The following is a 23,160-nucleotide window of genomic DNA, read 5'->3' as shown; positions in this document are numbered from 1 at the left end:
CCCAGTATAGTGCAATTCAAGTAGAAAGGAAAGAGTTTGAATTCTTCCTTCTCTTCTACAACACAATCCCTACCAACTTCCAGGAAACTTCAGATTTCAGGAAAGTAAGACCAATGTTACATGAGCACATTGAATTTTATGGAAATAAAACATTTAAACTCCTTGTAAGGTTCTACGTCCATTTCTTCTTCATACATATATATATATGTGGGTGGGTGTGTATACACATCTATTTTAGACATCTGCATACATCTGACTTCTTCAAAAATCTTAAATATTGATCACATATTGTGTGATAACCATGAAGTGCTAAGCTACCCACAGCCAACAACAATAACAGAACTATTCTCAGAAAAGATTTTTCTTAGGCTCTTGTAGTATTTGCAGAAACAGTTCCATATTATTAATATTTATAACTATAAATTATTCCACTAGCAGATTTGTGTGAAAAATACAGACAGTATTTGATACAAGTCTTCAGAATAAATATAATTCATGAATATGGTATAGTATCAGTTATTTTATATAAACATTCAATTTTTGAGACTATGATACACTTTTTTTTTTTAAGAGGCTGTGCTAGCAAATAGGTTTTAAGGACTTATCGAATATACAAAACATATTTATTATGAAAATTATATGCTTGGAGGAATATACTCTCGATTTAAATGTGGATGATATGACAAAATATTTGCTTTGAGGAGAGGGAGGGACAGAATTAGAAAAGCAAACTCATTCTGTCTGAAACATTTAAACAATTTAGTGAACTTCCTACTCTAAATCCTACTCCCGATATTCAGTATGAAAACAAGTCAATATAGCTTGGTAATAAAACCAGAGGTAGTGCTGTAACTGGTAGCCTTAGGTGCAAAGGAATGAGTTGCTTAAATGCAGAATGTGGGACAGGTTCTCAGTTGATGGTCCACTGGTTTAGCTGCTTTCAGTGGGACTATGACAATTTAAACCAGCTGAAGGGCTACCCCACCATTTTGTTGTTCAAACAATTCAATATGATCCCTGCTTCAGGGAGAAAAGGAGGGCAAGATTTCTAATAAAATGAATACCACCACCTGATTTTGTGTTTTCTTTATTTTTAAAATAGGCAGAGCTCTAAAAGTCAATAATAATATCACATTGTAGATGTGGGACTGAAGTCAATAAGACACAGTAAATTCAGTTATGGGAAACAGCTTTGAATGGTTTTAATTATATTTTCCTAGAAAGGCTTATAGAATGTTATTGATATTTGACCTGGATAGTTCTGTTTTCTATTACAAAGTACATAATATCAATACAGCACCATATATGTCTGCATTCAGCAGTCCTTAACCCTTTGCAGGTCCCAAATGAAAGGAGAGGCAGGTGGATGTGTGGGGTTTTTTTTAATCTGAGAAAAGCAGATGCCATCAAACCTGTCACCTGTCATAAAGTACTGAAGCTTAGTCGAAGTAAAGAAGTAATGAGGTCTGAAACACCATCACATTCTGGCATGATGAAGAAAGAGAGCAGACTATTCATTTTGTGTATGGTATTTGTATGCTAACTGCATTAGACATCTTCTATTTTACAGTTGCCTCATTCTTTCTCTCTCCTACAGCCGGTTCATGCGCTTGGCCTCCCCTGGAAGCCTCTGCTGTCTGTCACTTTCCAATGTGCACATTCCAGCTGATTGAATCCTTTATTAAATTAGATAACCCCATACTGAAGAAAAAAAAAAAAAGTAAAAAAAAAAAAATGGGGGGAGAAAAACCACCATACAGTATGAACAAAGGAATCCAGTTTCTCAGAACTATAAATTTCAAATCCATCTGGCCTGGGAGGGGGACAATAAAAATATACAGAAAGTGATTAAGAAGTACTCCACTATACCCACTGCAGCTAGTTACCGCAGGTCCTGTGGGTCCATCCACCCTGTGCATTCATACCACAGCTGAGCAGCTCCGGGAGATGCATAAATGAATATCATTGCCTCCAGTGAACGTAAGGGAAAGCAGATCAGCAGTCGCTTGCCCAAGGCCACGCTTTAAATCAGCCCTAGAACTGGGAATAAAATTCCCAAATCATTCTGCTTTCTTGGTTCAGGCGCCGTTCAGTAGATTGCAGCACAAAAAACCCCAAACAAGCACACAGACAAAATTAACAGTTTGGTGTAAAGGGAAAATTATGTCAAGACAGGAGCATTGTGACAAAGCTAACGGCAGCCAAACAACATGCATTCGGGCTCAATCAGAGCACCTACCTGCAATGGAAGTGCTGATAAGCCTCAAAGAAAAGTGGGCAATTTTAGGACGCCTGGGCATTATCAGCACACCAGTTCAGGAATAAGCAGGATTTTTACACACTGCAGCCACCGGTAACCACCCCACTACTTACAGTATATATACTGTGTATATATATATACTTGTAGAGATAGATATATATATACACACATCCATGTAGACACAGAAGACAGCTCTCCATGCTGATTCGGTAAGGTTAGAAGTGAAAAAGATCTGCACAGCACTTGACGTTGATGACAGAAACGAGCAGAGACAGCAAGGTTCAGCTGTATGCCCCAGTCAGACATCGGTAGGATACAGAAAATCAGAGCTACAAGTTTGACAGCAAATATAGGTTAGAAATACACAGGAGTGACTGGTGGAATAGGCCAGGGGAGTTGTTTCAACACCCTGGCACGCTGCTTAGAATGATCTTTAAAATCCATTAAAAAGAGAATACACAGTGAGACTGAAAAGGCAGCAAATGTAAAAGATTAAAGAAAACAACCTCCTGCCCAGTTAATGCTCTGCTGGGCTGTCCCCTTTACCGACACAGCATCAAACTGAAACCAAGGGGGCACCAACACACACAGCAATTTTTCTTCCCGTTTTCGTTTTAAATACCAAACTTAAATGCAACCATTAACCCTAAGAAGGCAGGGAAGGAATTTTTCATGGGAGAAGTTTTATTCGTAACTCAATAATATGGGGATTCTTTCATGTTTCTCAAGAAACTTCAAAACTAACCAGCCTGTTATTATTTGGATGGGCGGCACATCTGGGAGTGGTTTGAAGATGTAAGCAAAAGGCTCTTACGATAGTTTTTTTGATGCTCGAGGAGGAAGTCTTTGGAGACACCATATACAGCGACTATAAGGGCAGGGAGTAAATCCAGCAATCTTAAAGGGGGAAGGGAGCTTACTGTCCTCAAACTACAACAGGCTCGGTCTTTGGACGCATAAGACGTATGGCATTCGGCTAAGCGCACCAGATCAGGCCAAAACGTAAAACAAAGCATCGATGAGACCACACGGGGGGGTTCAGAGATGTCTCGACAACAGCACGTTGGGAGGTGGTTTGTGACCCGCAAGACGGGCTGTAAAAAGGCAGAGTTAAGCCTGGGTGAGCGAGCCAAGAATTGCAAATGCATGAGCGCTACCAAAGTGTCCTTTAAAAAATAAAAATCCTGCTCGCTACCACAAATAAACGGAGATCTGCACGTCAAGGAAGGCGCGAATCGAACAAGCCATCTGAGCAGGGAGGCTGCAGTATGAAGCAGAAGCTAACGGGATGGTCTCTGGGTGTCCCCATCCCACCCTCACCTTCAGTACGGACCCAGCACCGACAGCTCTGTCTCCATAGGAACAACACTTCTTGCTGTTTTACCTAAATGCCCAGCTCCTGGCATCGTTTTGCCAAACCCGCTGCCCTTGGGTTTTGTGAAGAAACCCCCTCTATGTTCTTCACGATGAAGGGAGGGGGAAGACTTGGAAATGTTAACCCTCAAGAGTTGGAAATGAAAGCCATGCGTTGCCCCCTTCACCATGCCCGCAGCTGAGGGGGGGGGCACACTCCAGCTACTCCCGAGACGCCCTGGGCAGAGAAGCAAGTAGTTTCGTGCACGGTCTCAGGAGACAGCAGATTTCTGGGATCTTGGTTTGGCACCCAGACAAAGTTTAGTCATGGGCTAGATCGAGACCAGAGTCCCCCGTTTAAATATTTCTTCTGCAGGCACAACTGTCATGTAAACAATCATCTAAAACACATTTTCTTTGGTAACATTTTTTAGGAGGAGAACAATAAGATGGCATGTGTGACTGCAGCCCATCTCAGCCACCCATGGAAGCAGAGCAGACAGTTACATTAACTTTTTTACATCATTTTTTGCTATTGAGTTAAAAGGGGAAATTCCTTTTCCAAACAATTTTTATGAGCAGTCAGTGTGTCCTGGACAAAGATTAAGATCCACACAGAGTAAATTACAGAATAGTTTGGGAAGTTCAAGTGCCGTAAATCACTCAGATCAGAAGTTCTGAAAAAACAGCATAAAGCAGCAATGACGCTTCCTGATAGAGCAAACTGAACCCTTTAAAAGAGCAACTATTCCTGAAAAGTCAATTACACAGTGTCACTTTTAAAAGTAGTCAAGTCGAGGCAGAACATGACAATTAACAAACCAGACGTTACCAGCAGCAAACCTTATCTCAATCCCAGGGGAGCAGGGCAAGACAAAAACATTAGGTTATGCGTAGTATCATACAGTCAAATCAAAACAGGTTGAGTAAAGGAAAATTGAGGTTTGCGCAGCTACTGAAACCATGAGCTCAGTCAAATGACAACATATACTTTAGACGAGTTTCCTCTTCTCTTCCAAATGCAATATAAGGTGCTGATCACAATCTGCTGAAACCCTAAAAAAGCCTGTGCTGTAGTTAACAAAGATGTCTCCCATGGTAAGTTATGAATACGTGGCACTTCAGGCTTCACCCCTGGTGTTATACTCCCCCCCAGGAGTGAGAAGTGCCTTGCAAAAAAAGTTCAAATCTTTGGAAAGTGCATCCTCTAAAGCATCATGCCCCTGGGCCCTAAGGATTTTCAGTAATTATACCAGTCAGCTGTACCTTCTTTTATAAGCTTTAAACATGAACTACTGTAAAAGCTTCAGGGCCTACGATTAAAGTGCCTACACAAGATCAAGGCTTTCAAGTTTTTTATTTATTTATTTATGTGCTTCTTAATACAAAAAAAGATATCATTGCTAGCCTTTAAGAAGCCTGGGAGCTTTGTCCCTCTAAACAAAAACCCTCTCGCTAGTCCTGATGCCTGACGGGAATATGACTAGTTTCTACTCTGAGATGTTACCTAACACTATCTCAGTTTGAAGTTCAGATTTCCCCTGCATATTCCTCAGGGCAGGTCACAGAGTAGACCTGAAATCTAGCACCTTCACCCTGAGATGTATAGAATAAAGGTCTGCAGGTGATGCAGTGACTGCTACTCCATAGGCGAGGTTCTTTATAGCAATTTAAATAAATTATTAGCAAATTAAATTATTTTTCATGTCACTATCTAAAGGTCCTACTACATATTTTTCTTGACAGATTACAATCCAATTGTTCAACCACAGTAAGAACAAAAACCAAAAAAACACATCATGGAAAGACAAAGGAGCGACAAAAAGACAGCCTTGCGTAATTCCCAGAAGTTTGACGGTTTACCAAAAACTTTGATAAAAAAATATATTCTACCTGTGGTTCATGTTTCTCATGGTCCACAAGAAAACAAGAACTACTAAGAAACATGGTGAGAAAACACAGAATGGACAGCACTTCATACACCAAGAGCACCTTTTCCTTAATCTTTCCTGATATTAGAAGAGTTCATTTGTGTTCAGGACAAAAACAAAAAAACAAACCAAAACTTGAATCTTCAACTTGTAGCATAAAGAGTTATGACTGGCTTTATCTCCAAACAGGAATGATCCTTTAAAGTTCCATTTCAAGACTTCGTAATGAAACTAGACCAATTACTAGGCTTTGAAGATTAATTGAAACTCTACAAAACAGCTGTAGACAAAAGGCAAATTTCAGCTTCTCCTCTGGCTTTAGTCACAAAGAAAACTACCCTGAAATTAAGTTCTGGTGTATCGTACAGTATAAATGTAACACACGCACTTTCTGTACTGGGGCAAAGCTCCAGGTGCTACGTACTGTTTGTTCAAAGTGCAAGACGCTTTTCCAAGAAGACTCAGCTCAGCTGAGTGCTGCCTAGAGCGTAACACACCCAACTTGTACGGAGGGAAAAAAGTAAGCGATATAAAACAATTCTAAAGACAAGACACCTAGCTTTTTTCTGTACTAAATATAATTCAATCATGCAGATTTCCCCATGAGAAAACACCAAGAACAGCAACAGATTCAGGTATTTTTCCTTCCAAGGCCAAAGGTTCACCAGCCAGCCTGGGTACACCACAAGGTAAGAGAATCGTGGTCTGCCAGAAGCACCAGTTCTCTTGAACAACCTCTTTTCAGCTACTTAAACACATTCATTTCCCATAGGAAATAAACTACTTAGGTATGTATGTATATTCTGAATTCAAGCTACTAAAAAAGGGTGACCCACTCAAAGCTGAGAACAGCTCTCATCACTTTCTCATAACCTGTAGGGAAAAACAGGCGTAGAATTCGTTGTAGTTCTGTCAAAGAGCTACATCCTCTTTGGCATTCCTAAAGCACCAACCACATTTGTGTGCAGACGCCAATACTTATTTTATAAACCTGGAATGGTGGGGGAAGATTATCTAATAGTGCATTTCCCGTACCTTGATCCTAAATCATACCTTGTTTTGAGTGACTGCCTTCTGCCTCTATGTCTGAGGTAATTCATTTTGGTGTTCCAGACATGGCATATGCGCCTTCTTCAGGTATGTGTTGTATTATCACTTTGCATGAAAATAATGATGACTGTGGTGTTAAAAGACAGAACTTTGATTAGCTACTTCCAGTCAAATTAAAAAAAATTAAAATCAAACTGAGTACTAAAACCTATGCCTAAAAAGGCAGTCACTGAAAACCCTGGGATTAAATGTTCAGTCTCAGCTTATCCCTTCTTAGACCACTGTCCTGACTGGCTTTCCTACCTGGGACAGGCATCAGAGGGCTAGATGTGGGGAAACCAAAAAAATGACTGCCTATGACAATCAAGGGAAAAAGAGAGAGGCTTGAGGGTTAAGGCATTCAAAAAATGTCAGAACAAGGGGCCAAAGGGGAGCATCAAACAAAGCATCCCTGACACCATTTCCCAAAGACACGTAAGAAACCAGCAGATGCCACCTGGCACCTCTCTGTCTGGAGACAGGACAGCAAAAGGGAGTGGAAGGAGGTCCTACCCCACTGCTGGGATTCCCCCAGTCAAGCTTCCTTCTCATGGTGCTGTGGGTGTCCAGCTTAACAGAGCCTGGCAGAGGTTAATGGTGAGTTCCTTGACACAGTGGGTATATTGAGCAAGATAGACCCAGCGTGGCTGTCCTTTCATCATCTCGCAGCCTAGCGGTTATATTACAGAAATACTGAACAAAACCTCATCCATCTCTCCTTTTACAGCTAAGACTTCATGGGTAAGGATGTTTTCTGAGCAACTGCAAGACTACTATAGGAGAAGGAATATTACTAGTAACAAAATGGATTCCACAGGTGGAAAAAAACCCATCAAAGCCTATATGCCCCTACAGCTCAAAGGCAAGGCAAAGAACACTGGTAAGTTTGTAATGTAGGCTATGCAAGGATAGGATAACGTTATGATTAAGTCTTGAGAAAGCCCCTTTTTCAAAACCAAGGTGAGGAAATCTATAAAACGTAGTATGAGGAGTAAGCCCATCAGCTGTGGTCAGGAATCAGTGGGTGTCTGCTACACAGCTGCAATGATTTAAGGACAAAGCAGTAATCACAACTGTACATTAGAATTTATAACGGATATAGTACGACCTGGAAAAGATAAAAGACCGTGATGGCAAGCATAAATGTTACCACCACAAAAGAAAGACGAACAGCTTTTGTAGAAGGAGGATACTTCAGGGTCATTTTGGTGTTCACGATTTTTAACACAAGAAAGAAATTATATCCAAAAATCCAAATGCAATATCCAATTTCAGTGTCAGGCAGAAAATAAGCATGTAGATAACTCATAGCAGTTCCTTATGGTGAGGCAAAGCAGTCAATTCTTCATACTTTATATATTCTATGTGCCAATGACATTTTTGTTAACCTTGTGATACCATTGAACCCAGAAGCTGATAAGAAATGACATGGAATAATAACCTACCCACTCCAAACATCCTGACAAAGGCAGAACATGCAATCCTAGAGAAAGGTCTGAGTAATAACTTTGCTTTTAGATCTTTAAAGAAGATACAATACAATGATGTTTGGTTTGTTCACAGAAATGCCATTAAACTCTTCCTCTGGTATGTATGACCAATGTGCTCTGCATCTCACAATTAAATCAACTATATGTTATAATGTTAACTGAACTGTGGAAGGGTTATGCATACGGAAATAGTAAACTGAGAAGGAAAAAGCTACCCAGAATGGGGAAGAGGCTCAAAAGTTGTGGCTCAGACATGACTGGAACTAGATAAGGAGAAAGGGAGCCATTTAGAACTGGGCATAGTTGTTAGGGGTATAGGATCACAAGTGGCTTTCCAGGGGATTTTACACTCTGCTCCTATACTAGCTTACTTAATAAACCAAAGGACTTGATATATTCAGAGAATAACTCTTCATTAATAATATGACAATATAAATGCTTTTCTTGAGGCTCAAGATTAAATTAGCAGTCTTGAGTAACCAAATGGTGGTAGCTTTATGGGAGGAAAAGGGCTATGGCAACGACTTGTACAGTCAATAGTAACTGAGCAATAACAAAAGCAAAAGGCACGCTTATGCCACAGGAGAAAAGGACTTTATCACTGCAAACCCAATTCTTCCTGATGTTAGTCTGAACAGAAAGGCACCACATTACCGAGACTCTCTTTTTCTCTAAATGACTTGATTTTTATTCTTTACACTACTGTAGGTAACAAATTGAAAAACAAAAGAAAAATGCTAGCAGAACCCAATCAAGACACAAAGAACCATGCAATATCCCCTGGGACTCCCTGTGCATCCTTCAGTGGAAACACAGTTGTTTTCACTCCTACAGACTGTGTTTATACATTATGGCCCAATCCTGTGTGTAATTAAAGTAAATTTAGATGCAAGTAATCTGACTGAGGCCAATGAGCATGCTAATGTGCATAGTCACACAAACAAATGTTTGGAGGTGGAGTTTGACAATAAAGATATGTTAGCTCAGGCCTCTTAACTAGCTATTCCAATTAAACAAACTTTAGTAAAGCACATGTTTCCACTAATTGGGATATGGACACCATGTAAGATGACCATTACCTTCTGAAGACTGAGGAGCTCCTTGCAGGCCTTCGTCTTGTGCAAGGTATCAGATTAACGCAGTGCCATGCCAGCAGCTGGCCAACTTAATTTTATCTAAACAGAGGTATGGTAACAGCCTTCTAATAAAAAGGCAGACATTTGGGCTAAGCATGTATTACACATTTCTTTCTTACCTATATTCTATCCATTGATCATACTGGAAGCTGAAAAATCCCTAACATAAGTAACAACTTTAAATAGACAAATTTGTATTTATGTATTTATAGTTTGCATAGAAGAAGGAAGGTCATGCACTTAGTTGAACAATTTAAAGATACAATAACATTGCCATATATGAGAACTAGGACAAACGAAATATATAAACAATAGCGATAAACGAAAATGAGACTCTCAGTAACAGGGTCGATTCTCCAGGATTCAGATGCAAGGAAGAGACGCAGGTTTATCATCAATCCCCTCACCCCAGGACAGGTCTGAATTATTTCGCTAAAATCCATGCACGATTTCTGGGAAAAGTTAGGGGCATTAACAAGGGGATTCACAAAGACCAGCGTGCCAACTGAGAAGCTGCCTCAATTACCCCAGATGAAACAAGGAGGAGAGAAACTCCAGTCCTATCTTGTCTCTTTCTGGGACTTAGATGCATTTCATTCAGCTACTGGGAAGGACTTTATTCTAGTCAAAACTCAAGATTTGAGCTCTCTCTTGGAGCGGTGCCTCCACCAAAGATTTATAAAACACAGCTGAGGGAGCACTGCTCATAGAAATTATAGATGCACTTACTTGGGAAGCGTCTAAGATGTCGAGTCACAAGGTGGGATCCTACCTGTTACACTGTGGGGTCCTACTAATATTAAACTATTCCATGCAAAGAGCTGCACCTCGCTGCCAGCTACTGGCAGGGACGCAGCCCCATCTGACACAGGTATGTGCCATGAACGCCCACAGGATTTGGCCCTGCGGGCAAGATTGCTGGAGAAATGCCTGGCCGCGTGTCCCGACGCCGGCCACGAGCGAGGCGCCGAGTTGTTCGGCACTGGTGAGAGGCGGACAGCCTGGGACCTGCCCAGAGCAGGCTTTGAAGTGCCCAGGGAGCTCCGACGGCAACAGCCGCGGTGCCCAGGGACCTGGCTGCAAGCGCAGCCAGCAGCTCGGTGGGGAAAGATTTAAGGCTTCCCGTTTTGGATCTGGGTGCCAGCCGGCTAGCATTTCTAGCAATAACCCGACATTGCTTTGAAAACGAGCATTTTGCAGGTGAACTCATCACATCCACCATGAGCATGTGAACCGAGAGGATGACGAGAGCATTTTGCAACCGTAACTGCAGCAATCGCTGTTCAAGCGTATGAAGATGAAACTAATCTCACGTGGGGTATGGTAGAACCGGATCACAGAGAAATACATGACTTTTTAATTAAACAGAAGAGAATTAAGAATAAAGAACATGTCGCTTTGAAAAGCTGAGCACACACAGCCAATGCTTACAGTAAATAAAAACATATTTAAAGAAATACTGCCTTCACATAGAAAGACTAGAAAGTACTGGGTTTCCTTTTTGTTCCAGCTTTCCTTTCTCAACAGTTATTTTGCTGAGGATTCATATGCCCCTGCTTAAAGGCAGCACCAGCTGCCCACGGAGGAAGGCTACCTCCCACCAGAGCCAAAGACCCCCAGGGCTGACAAGGGGCTTAGTCAACCCTTTACCTGTGTAAAGTCCTTTCACTCAACCGTAGCACATGTTTTATTAGACAGACTGAAACAGGCCGTTCGTTAAAGAGCTCAACATATTATTAACTACAAATGAAAGGTAAGACTTTCAAAAGCATCAGCACAGGACTAAAATTGCCTACTTTAAAGCCAAGGGGAGCTTACCCTTGACCTTGACGGGAGGAGGGTTGGGTGAGCTTGGGTTAACTACGAGTCCTTTTGAAAATCCCAGGCAAGGTGGTGAAATACTAAGATTAAGAAGGCTGCCAGAAGAAGTGGTGCACTAATGGCAATTTATTCCCCTTGACCCGATGCATTAATGCTTATTTCCTGCACACACAAACTGTATGCTATAAATCAAATCGGCTCCTTGTCTAAATTTAGATTGGAAGAAACACCAAAGCTTTGCTTCAGTTCGTAGCAGAGGTGTTTGTCAAAACACATGCGCATCTCCTTGCCAATACATCAATATATGAGGGAACACAAATCTGTGCACAGACAAAGAAAGAGCAGGAAGAAAACTTAAAAAGATAATCTGACAGTATACTGGAACTATGGTCCAATGGCTAAAAGAAGCAACAAGATTGGTTTTCTGTTTACACAGACAATTGCCAAATATATAAAAATTGGCTTTAAAAGTCTTGTATACAAAACTGTAAATCTTCTAAAAAAGATAAAAACGCAGCTGGATCACTCTGAGGTAACAAGGACTGATATTTGGGTGATGTAGTTCTCAATCATATAAACATATATATATGACTGTAAACAAATCTGGAAAGAAAGCTTAGTTGCGTATAGCAGTGCAGGGAGGGCTTCAAGATATAAAAACCAAGCATAATTAACTGTATCCTAGAGGAACTTCCTGACCTTTGCCATACAAATGACATTTCCCAGTACGAAGTCACATCACTGCTGATATTCTCAGTCAACAGGCAAAACGTGTGTGGAGTCTGAACTAGTTAATAGCTTTTCAGCTGCAGAAATTATTTTTCTTTGAAGGTCAAGACATGCTGGCATATCAGTGTAGGGAAGACAGCATAGCACCCACTCCTTCACCAGAGAAAATGTTTCAGTCATCAGTGGCAAGACCTTTGTCCTGCTCTGGTCAACAGGAGTCTGGCCTCTGACTTCACTGGAGTCAGACTTTCACTGTGAGACACTAGTTAACATATTTACTGACTTTGGATGACTGTGCAGGCCTCCACAACACATGCTAGCTAAGGTGGGTGTGTTTGCTGCTTGGTTAGTTGGTGTTTTAAAAAACAGCATTCATAGACTTAATTTATGAGAGACAATAGATTTTCCCCATGCAATGGGAATACAAAAATTAAACAAACATTTTCAGATAGAGCTCCAAAGCAATTCTGGAGGTGCTAAAAGAAAAGCTGGCCAGCTCTGAAGGAATTATACTCTGAAGGAGCATATATTAGTGTGTATCTATGGGCCACAAGGGCCATTAATTAGTACCAACAGAATGCCTACACTGATGATACAGTGCAAAAATAACAACTGCATCTTGCTTTTTCACATTTACAAGTGGCTCTATCAAGCTGCAGGATCAGGTCCTTACAAGAAAGTTTCCAGTCTGTTCTAGAAAACAATTATTACTATCTGTGCCATTTTTCAATGATTCCCTCACCACATCCTGAGACAAAACCAACTGTGGGAAGCTGGCAACAATTAAAACAAGATCTCAAGGATCATAGAGGACTGCAACTATGCATGTTTTTGGAAATACAAGACATGGGCATGATTTTATCATACTGTGATGCAAGCTGAGGAGGAAAATGGACAGTGAATTAAAATACTTTGTCTAATGGAAAACTACAGGCAGTGAACTCTGTAAGCCATTTAGAATGGACATACCCAAAGATGAGAAACAGTACTATAAACAGTACTATAAACAGTACTATAAACTCAAGATACTTAAATAATCAAAGAAAAAATGCATTTATTTGCAGGCAGCAGCATCCCTGATATGATGCACATCTATATCTATATGTATGTATGAACACAGAATTTTAGGAAGAAAGGATTCCAAGCTGCAGATGTTTATGGAAAAAACCACCTCTTTCACTGACTAGAAAAGGCTATGTCTATATTAGCAAGCAGTACAGAGCAATAGGAGAGGACCTACAGACTGATACAGATCATGCTGAGGATCTGGCTTTCAGACTATACACAGCTGGAAGGTTTCACTTCTAACTGGCTCTAGTCTGGTCCCATGGCCTCTGTGAACACCCAGAGCACATTTTCCTGCTTAGATTCACCTGAAAGAAATCAAATTCAAACACTCCAGTTCACTTAAAAAGCACATTCCTAATCTGAACTAGAAGTCATGCATACATATCTGAAGTGTCCTATGTCAGCACCAGTTATATTTGGATTAAAATCCCACATACGGAGTACACAGAGTGAGATGCCAAGCTTACAGAATCAGAGAAAAACTTAGGTTGGGAAGGACCTTTGGAGGTCATCTGCTCAAAGCAAGGCCAGCTTCAAAGTCTGATCAGGTTGCTCAGGGTCTTCTACTGTTGAGTGTTGACCGTCTCCAAGGATGGAGATTACACAGCCTCTTTGGGCAACCCTACTTGGGCCACAACTTCTGGTGGCCAGTGCTTAACCTGTCTTGTGAATTTTTTTTCCTTATATCCAGTCAGAATTTCCCCTGCCACAACTTGTGGCTGCCACTTCTTTCCCTTTTGCTGCACACCTGTAGGAAGAGTCTGATGCCACATTTTCTGAGTCTACTTGCCTTCCCGAAGAACAAACTCAGTTGTCTCAGCCTTTCCCTATACTTCATGTTAAACTAGCCACTTCGGTAGTGCTCCTCAGGACTCTCTAGTTTGCCAATCTCTCCCTTGTACTGGTGGCATAAAGCTAGACACAGTATTTTAAATACAGCCTCCTAGTACCAAGTACAGGGGAGTAATCACTTCCCTCAGCCTGCTGGCTTTGCTCTTGCTGATGCAGTCCTGCATGTGGTTAGTCTCCATCATCATACTTGCTGTCTATCAAGACATCCAGCTTCTTTTCTGCAGAGTTGCAACTGGCCAGTTGGTGCCCATCTTGCGTTACCTTGCAGGAATTTTGTATCCTGGGTGCAGGACTTTACAATTACTTCTGCTGAATGTCATGAGGTTCTTGCTGGCCCATTCATCCAGCTTGCTGGGATCCCTCCGAGAGGCAGTCCCACTCTTCTGTGTCAAATGATCCCCAAGGCCTGGCATCATCCTGCCTTCCTGCTTTAGGCACAGTTCAGAAGACCCCAGAACACAAACTGACAAATATGCAAACAAAATTAATTCACCTACAAACTTCCCAAAGATACAGTCCCTCCCATCACGCAGGTCACTGACAAAGAGGTTAAACAGAATTGGTCTCACTGTCAGCCCTGAGGAACGTGACTCGTAACTGGCCTCCAGTTAAATTAATATTGAACCACTGACCACCCTCCTTTGAGCCTGGTGGTCCAGCCTTTTTTTCACCCACTGTGCAGTCCACCCATTCAGTCCATACCTTCCCAGCTAGCCACAAGAATGCTATCACTGTGCTGAAAGCCTTGCTGAAGTCAATTAAACGAAATCTACCGCCATCACCCACAAAGGTAGTCATTTTATCACAGAAGGCAAGAATCAAGTTGGTCAAGCTTGATTTACCTGTGGTAGACCCAAGCTGGCTGTTCCCAGTACTTTATTGCACATTGTGCATTTGGCTTACCACAGCCTACCAAACATAACAGAAAACAGCCTCTGAAAGACATAGGCTGGCTCCCTCAGCACTCTCAGACACATCCCATCCAGGTCTGTGGATTTGTGTATGCTCACTCTACTCATGTAGCTCCTAACTCGATTCTCTTCTACTATAAATAGCATCTCCCTCATCCAAATTCCACTACTAGGCACAGAGACCAGGAACCAACTGACAGCAGGCTTTGCATATGAAGACCCAGCCTTTTCCATGCCCTTCTTCAGTGGTTGCCTCGGTCCTCCTTCCACTGCCTATGTACCTGTAGAAGCCCATCTTCTTGTCCTTCAGATCCCTGAATGGTTTCAAACTCAGATGAGCTTTGCCCTTCATAACTCTATTCCTAAAAGCCCACAGAATGCTTTTATATTGCTCCTGGGTAGCCTGTCCTCGCTTCCACCTCCTACACAATTCCTTTTTGAATTTGAGCTCAGCTGGGAGTTCCCCTTTCAGCCAAACTGGCCTCCTGCCATGCCTGCTGCTTTTCCTGTATGTAGGAATGGACCATTTTTGTGCTTTGAAGAGGTTCTCCTTGATGATCAGTCAGGTCTCCTGGGTGCTTTTGTCCTTCAGAACTGTCTCCTACAGTGTCCCATCAACCAGTTTCAGGAACAAGCTAAAGTCCAGGACCTTTACTCTGCTACTTGCTTTCCTCTCTTCTCTCAGTATCGCAAACTTGAGCACTGCATGGTAACTGCAGCCAAGACTGACATTAACAAACACATCCCTAAACAGTTGTTCTCTCTTTGTGAGTAGCAAGGCCAGTAGAGCACCTCTCTTAGTCTACTCATCTAGGACATTCATCAAGATATTGTCCCTTCTGCATTCCAGAAGCCTTCTGGATCGCCATACTGCGTTACATTCTCAGTAAACACCAGGGTTGTTAAACTTGCCCTGAGAACCAGGGCCTGCAATAGAAGCACTCTTTTAAGAAGGCTTCATGGGATCATAGGGAAATTTGGGTTGGAAGAGACCTCAGGAGGTCTCCTGTCCAACCTCCTGTTCAAAGCAGGGTCAGCTCTGAGATCAGACTATGTTGCTCAGTATTCTATGCAGCCAGTTCTTGAAAACCTCCAAGGATGAAGACTGGACAACCTCCCTGGGTCCCTGTTACACTTCTTGACTCCCCTTATGACAAAAAAACTCCCCTCACAACCAGTCAGAACCTCCCATTTCAACTAACACCCTTCACTTCTCATCTTCCCACCATGCATTACTGTGTAGAGCCTATCCCTGTCTTCTCCTGATATCCTCTTTGTAGGTATTGGAAAACTGCTATTTTCCCTTCTCCAGGCTCTAACTCCTTTTGACTGGGAAGCCCTATAAAAGATGCCACCAGTGTCTTTCTTACTGAGCTCCCTTCTGACCCTAACCCATAAGCTCCTGACCCACCTGTTGCCCAGGCAATAGCAAAGCTCTGTGCATTCAAGACAATCTTTTGAAGCAACTGCAGTGGATCCTCGCCTAAGAGCCTGAGGCCATGCGCGATGGCACTGCAGTTGTGTGAACTATCCCTCCGTGTCTCTGCAAACCCAATGACATCACACTGCTGCAACCAGGGGCACGCACCAGTGGGAATATGCAGGATGCATCCACCCCTGTCCAGGTTCTTCCCCTTGAATGGCAGGATGGAGAATACTGCTTGGGCTCCATCCTTTGGATCCCATGGGATCACCGAGTCCCGTAGTAATCCTTAATCTGCTGAAGTATTACTAGTGCCCACATGAGAAAGTAACAAAGTCTGATGACTGGCCAGGCCTTGGCAACCTCTGTGATGTCCCAGATCCAGTCCCTGGGGAAGCAGCAAACTTTGGAAGTCATCAGGTCTGGTCAGCAGATGGGTATCTCCATTCCCTACACCACGGAGTCTTCAATCCTAACTACCCACTGCTTCCTCTCAGTGGCACTGGTTATGAGTAGCCAACCAGGCACAGCTGGCCCAAACACCTCTCTTGCCAGAACTCACTTCTCTCCTGTTTCCAGGGACTATATGTTTTATTAAATCTATATTATTATTAGCCTCACATATTTGTGTTACTGAGGATGACACCAAATATGGTTATATCTTTCCATTAACTTACCTGAAAGAAACTGTTTGAGACTGGACACAAAACACTATAGATCTTAACCACGATGCCTAAGATTTAGGCTTCTCAATGTGAAAAACATAGATGTAAGCAGCATAAACACAGCTCCTTACTAACACGGCAAAAAAGCAACAAAGCAAATATTCCTTAAACTGTTAAAAAAAAATAATCTTACATTCATACACACATTAAAACCAAAATACATACACAGAACGCTCTGTAGAACTAGGGAAGTTGATTACTTGTCCATGTCATGATGCATGCTGTTAATATTGAGTGTGTGCACAAACCCTTAATGCCAGACTTCACAGATCTCACTGCGGTCAGGAACAAAGCCAAAGCCATAAATGTAACACCCGATTTTCAGGGGAGATGGGAATGTGGAAAAGAGTTTGGGAAATTCTCCTACGAGGATGCCTTTGAATCTCTCCAGAGAACCAGAGAACATTTTCTTTAGCCTCCAGGCATTGGGATGCGGCACAAGGGCATTCCTTCATCTCCAGGTCAATCCAGTGCGGCCAAGGCTGCTAAGCCCATCCCTTTCCTTCAGACATACATGGGAGGAAACTCCCCCTTCTGCCACTGGACTATACAAGAGAGGGGAGGGAAAGAGAAGAAAGAAAAAAACCACCGTCATCTGTCCACCATTTTAGAGAGAGAAAAGGAATTCATCAGCTGCTCTCCTATCTGACATCCAAATGGAAAAGGCGAGAGACCAGACTGTTTCCTCACTGCATTAGACATGAGAGGAAGCAGAATAGGAAGAGGGCAGGCAGCAGCCAACAAAAGGTAAGGAGAGATGCTAAACTTCCCCATGTCCTAATGCTGTTGCATTTGAATCCGAGTTCTTAGAAACCTACAATCTGGCTGTGGAAAAAGGACTTTGGGAAAGCTGTGGGGGGAGGGAAGGATGGCTTTCTCAGAAGTACATGTTTTGCTTTGTTTCGTATTTGCATGCTTCATCCAAAGTGTTACACAACATGAAGCTTTATATAGCTATATGAGAACACACGTTCCCCACACATCCAGGGAAAAACCCCAACCACACTAAAATCTGTTCAAACCAAAAAAACTCACCCAAGTCTAACAGGATCCTAATTCAGACTTATGACTAGGTACCACCACAACAACAAAATCATGCATTGGAAAATATTCCTTGCTTAGCTGTGAGAGAACAGCTTTCCCAAGATGATTCTGTGTAACTCCATGCCCCAAATTCACTAACATTTGCCAGATAGCAACGGGTGCTGCAGGATTCCTTTGGCAAACGCTCTATCTCAGACTTTTCTCTTTCTCAGTATGCTGTGATTTCCTGTGGAATGGAGAAATCATCTATACTACAAAGAGGTCCAGTACTAACACTCTTAGAATTAAATAATTTTATAGCAACATATAGCACAGAGAGAAATACAATACTTGGGCAGAGAAATTCCCGAGCAGAGAGAGATTAGAAAAACATTCTCATAAACAAATGCCATCAAAGCTTATATTTTTTTATTCAGTGCAAAAAATATTGGGTAACTGTTTGCTGTTCCTAGAAAGAATGGAAATCTGTTGCCAACAGCTGTAGTTTTTTTGTAGGAATTATAATACTATATTGAAGATTTATGTGCCTGACAAAGGCATAAAGTTATCCAAACTAGGGCAGAAAAAACAGAATAGTCTTTTCCCAATGAAACAGACACACATTATTTTTGTTAACTCTTACTACGGCAGTTCTCATCTTCAAAATCAGGAACTCGTACTGTGGTTGATGTTTATAATCATTAGATCTTGCAGTGCCACTCTGCACAGGTGAACTGTTTATCACAGGTTCTTAGATAAGCAAGAAACACACCCTATCATCTTGAAATAAAGTCATAAATATTTACCTCCAAAAGCACATGACTTTAAATGTTCTTCTTGAGATTTTGGGGTTTTACAATGCTTTCCCTACCTTAAGAAAAGGTTTCCCCAAAGCTGCGGCCATCTGACAGATCCATATGAGATAGAAGAAAGGTGACCCAAGGCAAAAGGCTGTCCTGTGCATAAAGTAAACAAGCAAGGGGAAGGAATCTTGGGTCTCTTTGCTGCAATTTTAGAGATGCAAGTGGCCCTACCTGCCTGCACATCACTCGCCTGATTCCCACGGAAAAAAATATTCCTCATGCTCTGCAGGATTATGGTCTTCTGTGTTCCTTGGAACTACAGCAGATAACAATATACAGAACTATTATTTTTAAGTCAACTGATGTTCAGCAATAAAACTCAGGCTATCACAGGTTTTAAAGTTAATTTATTTACAAGCAGCCAAACAGCATACTCTGGGTTGAATCCTGGGCCAATTTACAGTTACCCTATATGCTGCTCCATGAACATTACAGCAAGTTACACAGCTTGGGAATCAATAACTCCACTGCCTTGGAAGAATTTGCCCAAAGGCTCTCAATGAGTCAGTGGCAGTGTCTTGTCTAGGTCTCAGATTTTGGCTTCTATTTTGTAGCTGCTCAGTCCACGAGATCATATTTACACTAATCACCAAAAATGTTTTTATTTCTGTCCTTCTGAAATTGCTGTTTGTTTGGTTCGGTTGGTTTGTTGTTTTTTGGCGTTTTTTTTTTTACTAGGGGAAGAAAATAAATTTAAAGCTTCTTAACAATTACAGTTGTGATTATTTTTTTTTTTTTTAACTGGGAACCAACAAAGTATATTTCTCAGCCAAAGGAAAGATAGAAAGCCTGATCTCTTTTAACAAAATGCACAATAATCCAAAGGCCTGCATAGGAAAAAACACTGTGCATGTGCCACAGTTTTTAAGTTCAGATAGAGAAAACCTAAGTCTACTTTTACTTACTTTAAAAATCCTACATGTAGTCAGTGAAAAGAGAAAGACTATAAAATAAAACCTTCCTTCAAGGAACAACTTGCCACCAGTCCTTAGTCCTGCAAAAGATCTGCAAAAACTGAGGATATTTTGCTTGAGTAAACAGAATTTTAATCGAGCATAAACAAGTGAACAGCAGGCATGCGATTTCCATAAGTATGCATGATTCAAAGGAAAAAAAGATTTAAAAATCTGAGGCCATAAAATCAACTTCAATTTTAAAAGTTTTGGGGTTGAAAAAAAGGTACTGCCTATATGGCAGGCTTTTTTCACTACAAATGGATTCTTTAAAAGAAATTGCCACTGACAAATCATCATTTATAAGAACTGTTTCCAATGAGGGAAAAGTTATCTAGCATGTCACTAAAGAACACATTTAATTTTAAGTATGCTTATAGTTTTATTAGAGCCAATGGCTTTTTCCATGCTTAAGGCCAAGCATATGCTCAAGTACTCTGCCGAGACAAAAGCTTACAAGTTTGTTGTTTAGAATGCAAAGCGAGGCTTTTTATCCCAAACCACATTTTCCTGCATGTAATCAGCACTGATGATGCCACCATAGTTTCCAATTCATTCCAGGGTGCACTCAGCATTTATTAGGGCACAGATGGTGCTCTCTTTCTTTGGCTTCTAAAGAACATGCCTAAATATTAAAACAAACTTGGCTATCTGCTTCTTATCCTGTTCTTACACTCTGTATTGCCACAGTAAAAATAACAGTAACCTTTGATCTGGTTTGGAAGCCTTTTCTAATTTACACACAAAATTTGGCAATAGGATTATCAAGTCAGCCCACTTGAAACCAGAGAACCTGATATGCATAAATCCAGCACGTTAGTCACAAGCGATCAAAAAAGGAAACAAGCAATCCACAAAACAAGCAAAAGTACAAAAATCAGAAACAATTTTTCTGTTTACAAACTACGCGATCCTGACTGTACTCGATGGCTGTGTGTGCATTTCTGGAACTGTAAGGATTATTCAACAGCTTAACCAGCAATTAGCAAACAAACAGGCTGATTTGGAAGGCAAATAAAGAGCATTGGCATGACAGGATTTGTCATAACAGCAAGCAAGGTCTTTCCCAACACACTGAATGCCACAAGTATGCATTGTGCTGAGAACTTGCAGTGTTTTCCCCTATGGGCAGCACAGGACATTTATTTCCCAAATTCTGAAAATTATTTACCCATTCCTGAGCAAGCATAAACCTCCACAGATACCCAACAGAAAGACAAGTTGTCATGATAGTCCATTAAAAATGTCCTAAGGTAAGGTAACATCAGATCTGTCCAGCAGATCTTGACAAAACGTTCTTGAACGTGCAGCTGAACTGGGACGCAGGTACACATGACGGTCAGCGGGTCTTAGTCACCCACCTTCACAGGGTTTCAGTCTCATGCAAAGCACACTGACACTGGAAAAAGCACGTGTCATGTGTGTCAAAATACATACGACCAAACTCAAATAGGGGGGAAGAGTGGAGGCCTTGGAGAAAGGTTAATCAGACTGCTCAGAAACGATGTTCCCAAGTGCAGACTATTTCACTATCTTGCTGGTAACATGAGGTTAGCAGCCAGCGCATGCTGCCAGAATCTAGGGCAAGAAACATGCATTTTAAGCAGTTGTTTAGAGTTCAAAACAGCTCAACAATTGCATGCACATATTGGTAAAGAAATCACTTCTGAACAAACATCAAGTCCAGAACACTAGTTTTAGAAGTATATTTAAATGCCACAAAGCCAAAGATTTCACTAACTAAGATTATACAACACCCTCTAAATTGGTTAGCCCCTGTTTTGTTTTTTTTTAAACTTAGCAATTGCTAGTAATTTTGGAAGTAATGATCCGAGATATTTGCACTCCAGTAAACATAATAAGCTAACTAAATCTAAATTAGCATATGCTACTAAATCAAAATGACATTAAAATCATAATAAGAGTAAGTAAATAAAAATTCTGTCAACATGAGAAATCCAGAAACAAACCACTGTAAAACATACATAAAACAAAGAATAATTGGGTATGGCTGGTGAGAAGACTGTTCTGCAGCTAGTCAAAACTACTTTTTATAGTTCATTTCCTTTAGGTAATGGAGTCTGGGTCCTCCTACATCCCAGCCTCTCCCAAGGCAGCCTCTCCTGCTGTCTCCCAGTCTCCTGAAATTCAGCCCTGCTCATTCCCCAAAGTTTGCAATACTTCCTGGCGTTTGGCTGGCTTCCAGCAAATTCAGGCTGTCCCCTTTTGTTGATATCATGCTCCATATCTACACAACACATAACTTGAAATTATTGGGACGGTCAATACTTTCAAACTTACGGCTTGAGAGCAAGCTTCAAAGTATCAGCAACATGGCCTTACCTGCAGGATCTTGTACTGTCATTTCCTTACGCTTCACCATCAGCTTGTCTTTAACCCACGGGAACTCCTGTAAGGAATCCAAGAATGCATCAAAAGCCTTGGGTCCTCTGGTGGGGAGAATATCAAGGAGCATCATGGTTTTCCTCTGAGTGGTGGTTTGGGATTTTATTTCTTGAACATGACTGTCCGTGAGAATCCCTTCCTGGTAGAGGTACTGAATAACAACTCCATCCACCAGCACCTCTGTGCAGAGCTCCAGGCGCAGGGAGCGTAAAAGCTGCTTGTCTCTGGCATCCATCTGGCAACCTAGAGTGTGAGAAAAGGAGTAGGGAAATGCATGAAGATTAAAATACTTCAAACTTTAACATCCAGAAGTGATGTCTGAACATCCAGAACTGATGTTTGATACCTGGCAACCTTTAGAAAGAATGCCAAACTCAGAACCACCAACCTGGGAAAACTATTAATGATCCCCACCATCTTCTTTCCACTCAGATTTCACTGCCTCACGAGCTAAAATGCAGCCATTTCTGGGAAATATTAACAAAGCAAGAGAACCTTTGGCATTGTGAAGACCAGTCCTTTGCTGGAATAAAACCCATGCCAAATAATCCCGCTCATTAACTGGTTAAGGTTCATACTAAAGGCAGCTAGAGCATTTGCCAGTCCTTGAGAGACTCTACCCCCAAAAAATTAAGAGAGATGTCACACCTGGGCTCTGTTACTGCTGCCTCTGATGTTACTGCTGTTGCACTAGCGCAAAAGCAGCAGCAGGACTGGTAGATGCACCACAGCCAGGCAGCAGCAGCAGGGACAGAGTCAGCAGGCAGCTTTGGCCTACACGATGCATTTTAATTTTCAGAGGGGTAGAAATGTACCTTACGCACCAGGTCGTTCTCCCCCCAACTCATCCTGGAAGGCAGCTCTGGAACTCGACTGATCTGATGACGAGAAACCTTCTTCAAATTTCCATCTCAAATTTATCCACCTTCTATTTATAGGCGTTTGTTCTGCCACAACTGTTCTTTAGCTTAAGTATCTCTTCTCCCTCCCTGATATTTACCCTTCTAATGCATTCACAGTAAGCAATCGGATGCCCTCTGCCAGCTTCCATTCCACTTGACTAACACTCTGACTAGACAAAAGCTGGAAAAGATGCATTTTATAGCCACTCTACCAAAGAGGAATCA

The 23,160-nt window shown here is 41.6% G+C and overlaps 1 protein-coding gene across 2 annotated transcripts in view; it reads right to left on the bottom strand.

Annotated features, from left to right (window-relative positions):
• Positions 1–23,160, bottom strand: part of CRADD (CASP2 and RIPK1 domain containing adaptor with death domain) — a 79,898-nt gene that overhangs the window by 53,820 nt on the left and 2,918 nt on the right. Inside the window, exons 2-3 of one of the 2 annotated variants that reach the window (XM_049792151.1) lie at positions 21,971–22,276; positions 21,676–21,875 (exon numbers count right to left, since the gene is read on the bottom strand). In XM_049792151.1, coding sequence (XP_049648108.1) covers positions 21,679–21,875; positions 21,971–22,276 — 503 coding nt within the window. In that variant the 3' untranslated portion in view covers positions 21,676–21,678. The remainder of the gene's footprint in view (positions 1–21,675; positions 21,876–21,970; positions 22,277–23,160) is intronic. The other variant, XM_049792150.1, reaches the window with a different exon arrangement.

Source organism: Accipiter gentilis, chromosome 34 (assembly GCF_929443795.1).
Source record: "Accipiter gentilis chromosome 34, bAccGen1.1, whole genome shotgun sequence".
Taxonomy (NCBI): Eukaryota; Metazoa; Chordata; class Aves; order Accipitriformes; family Accipitridae; genus Astur; species Astur gentilis.
Note: the sequence above shows the minus strand (reverse complement) of the source record. Positions and strands in the feature narration are given on the sequence as shown.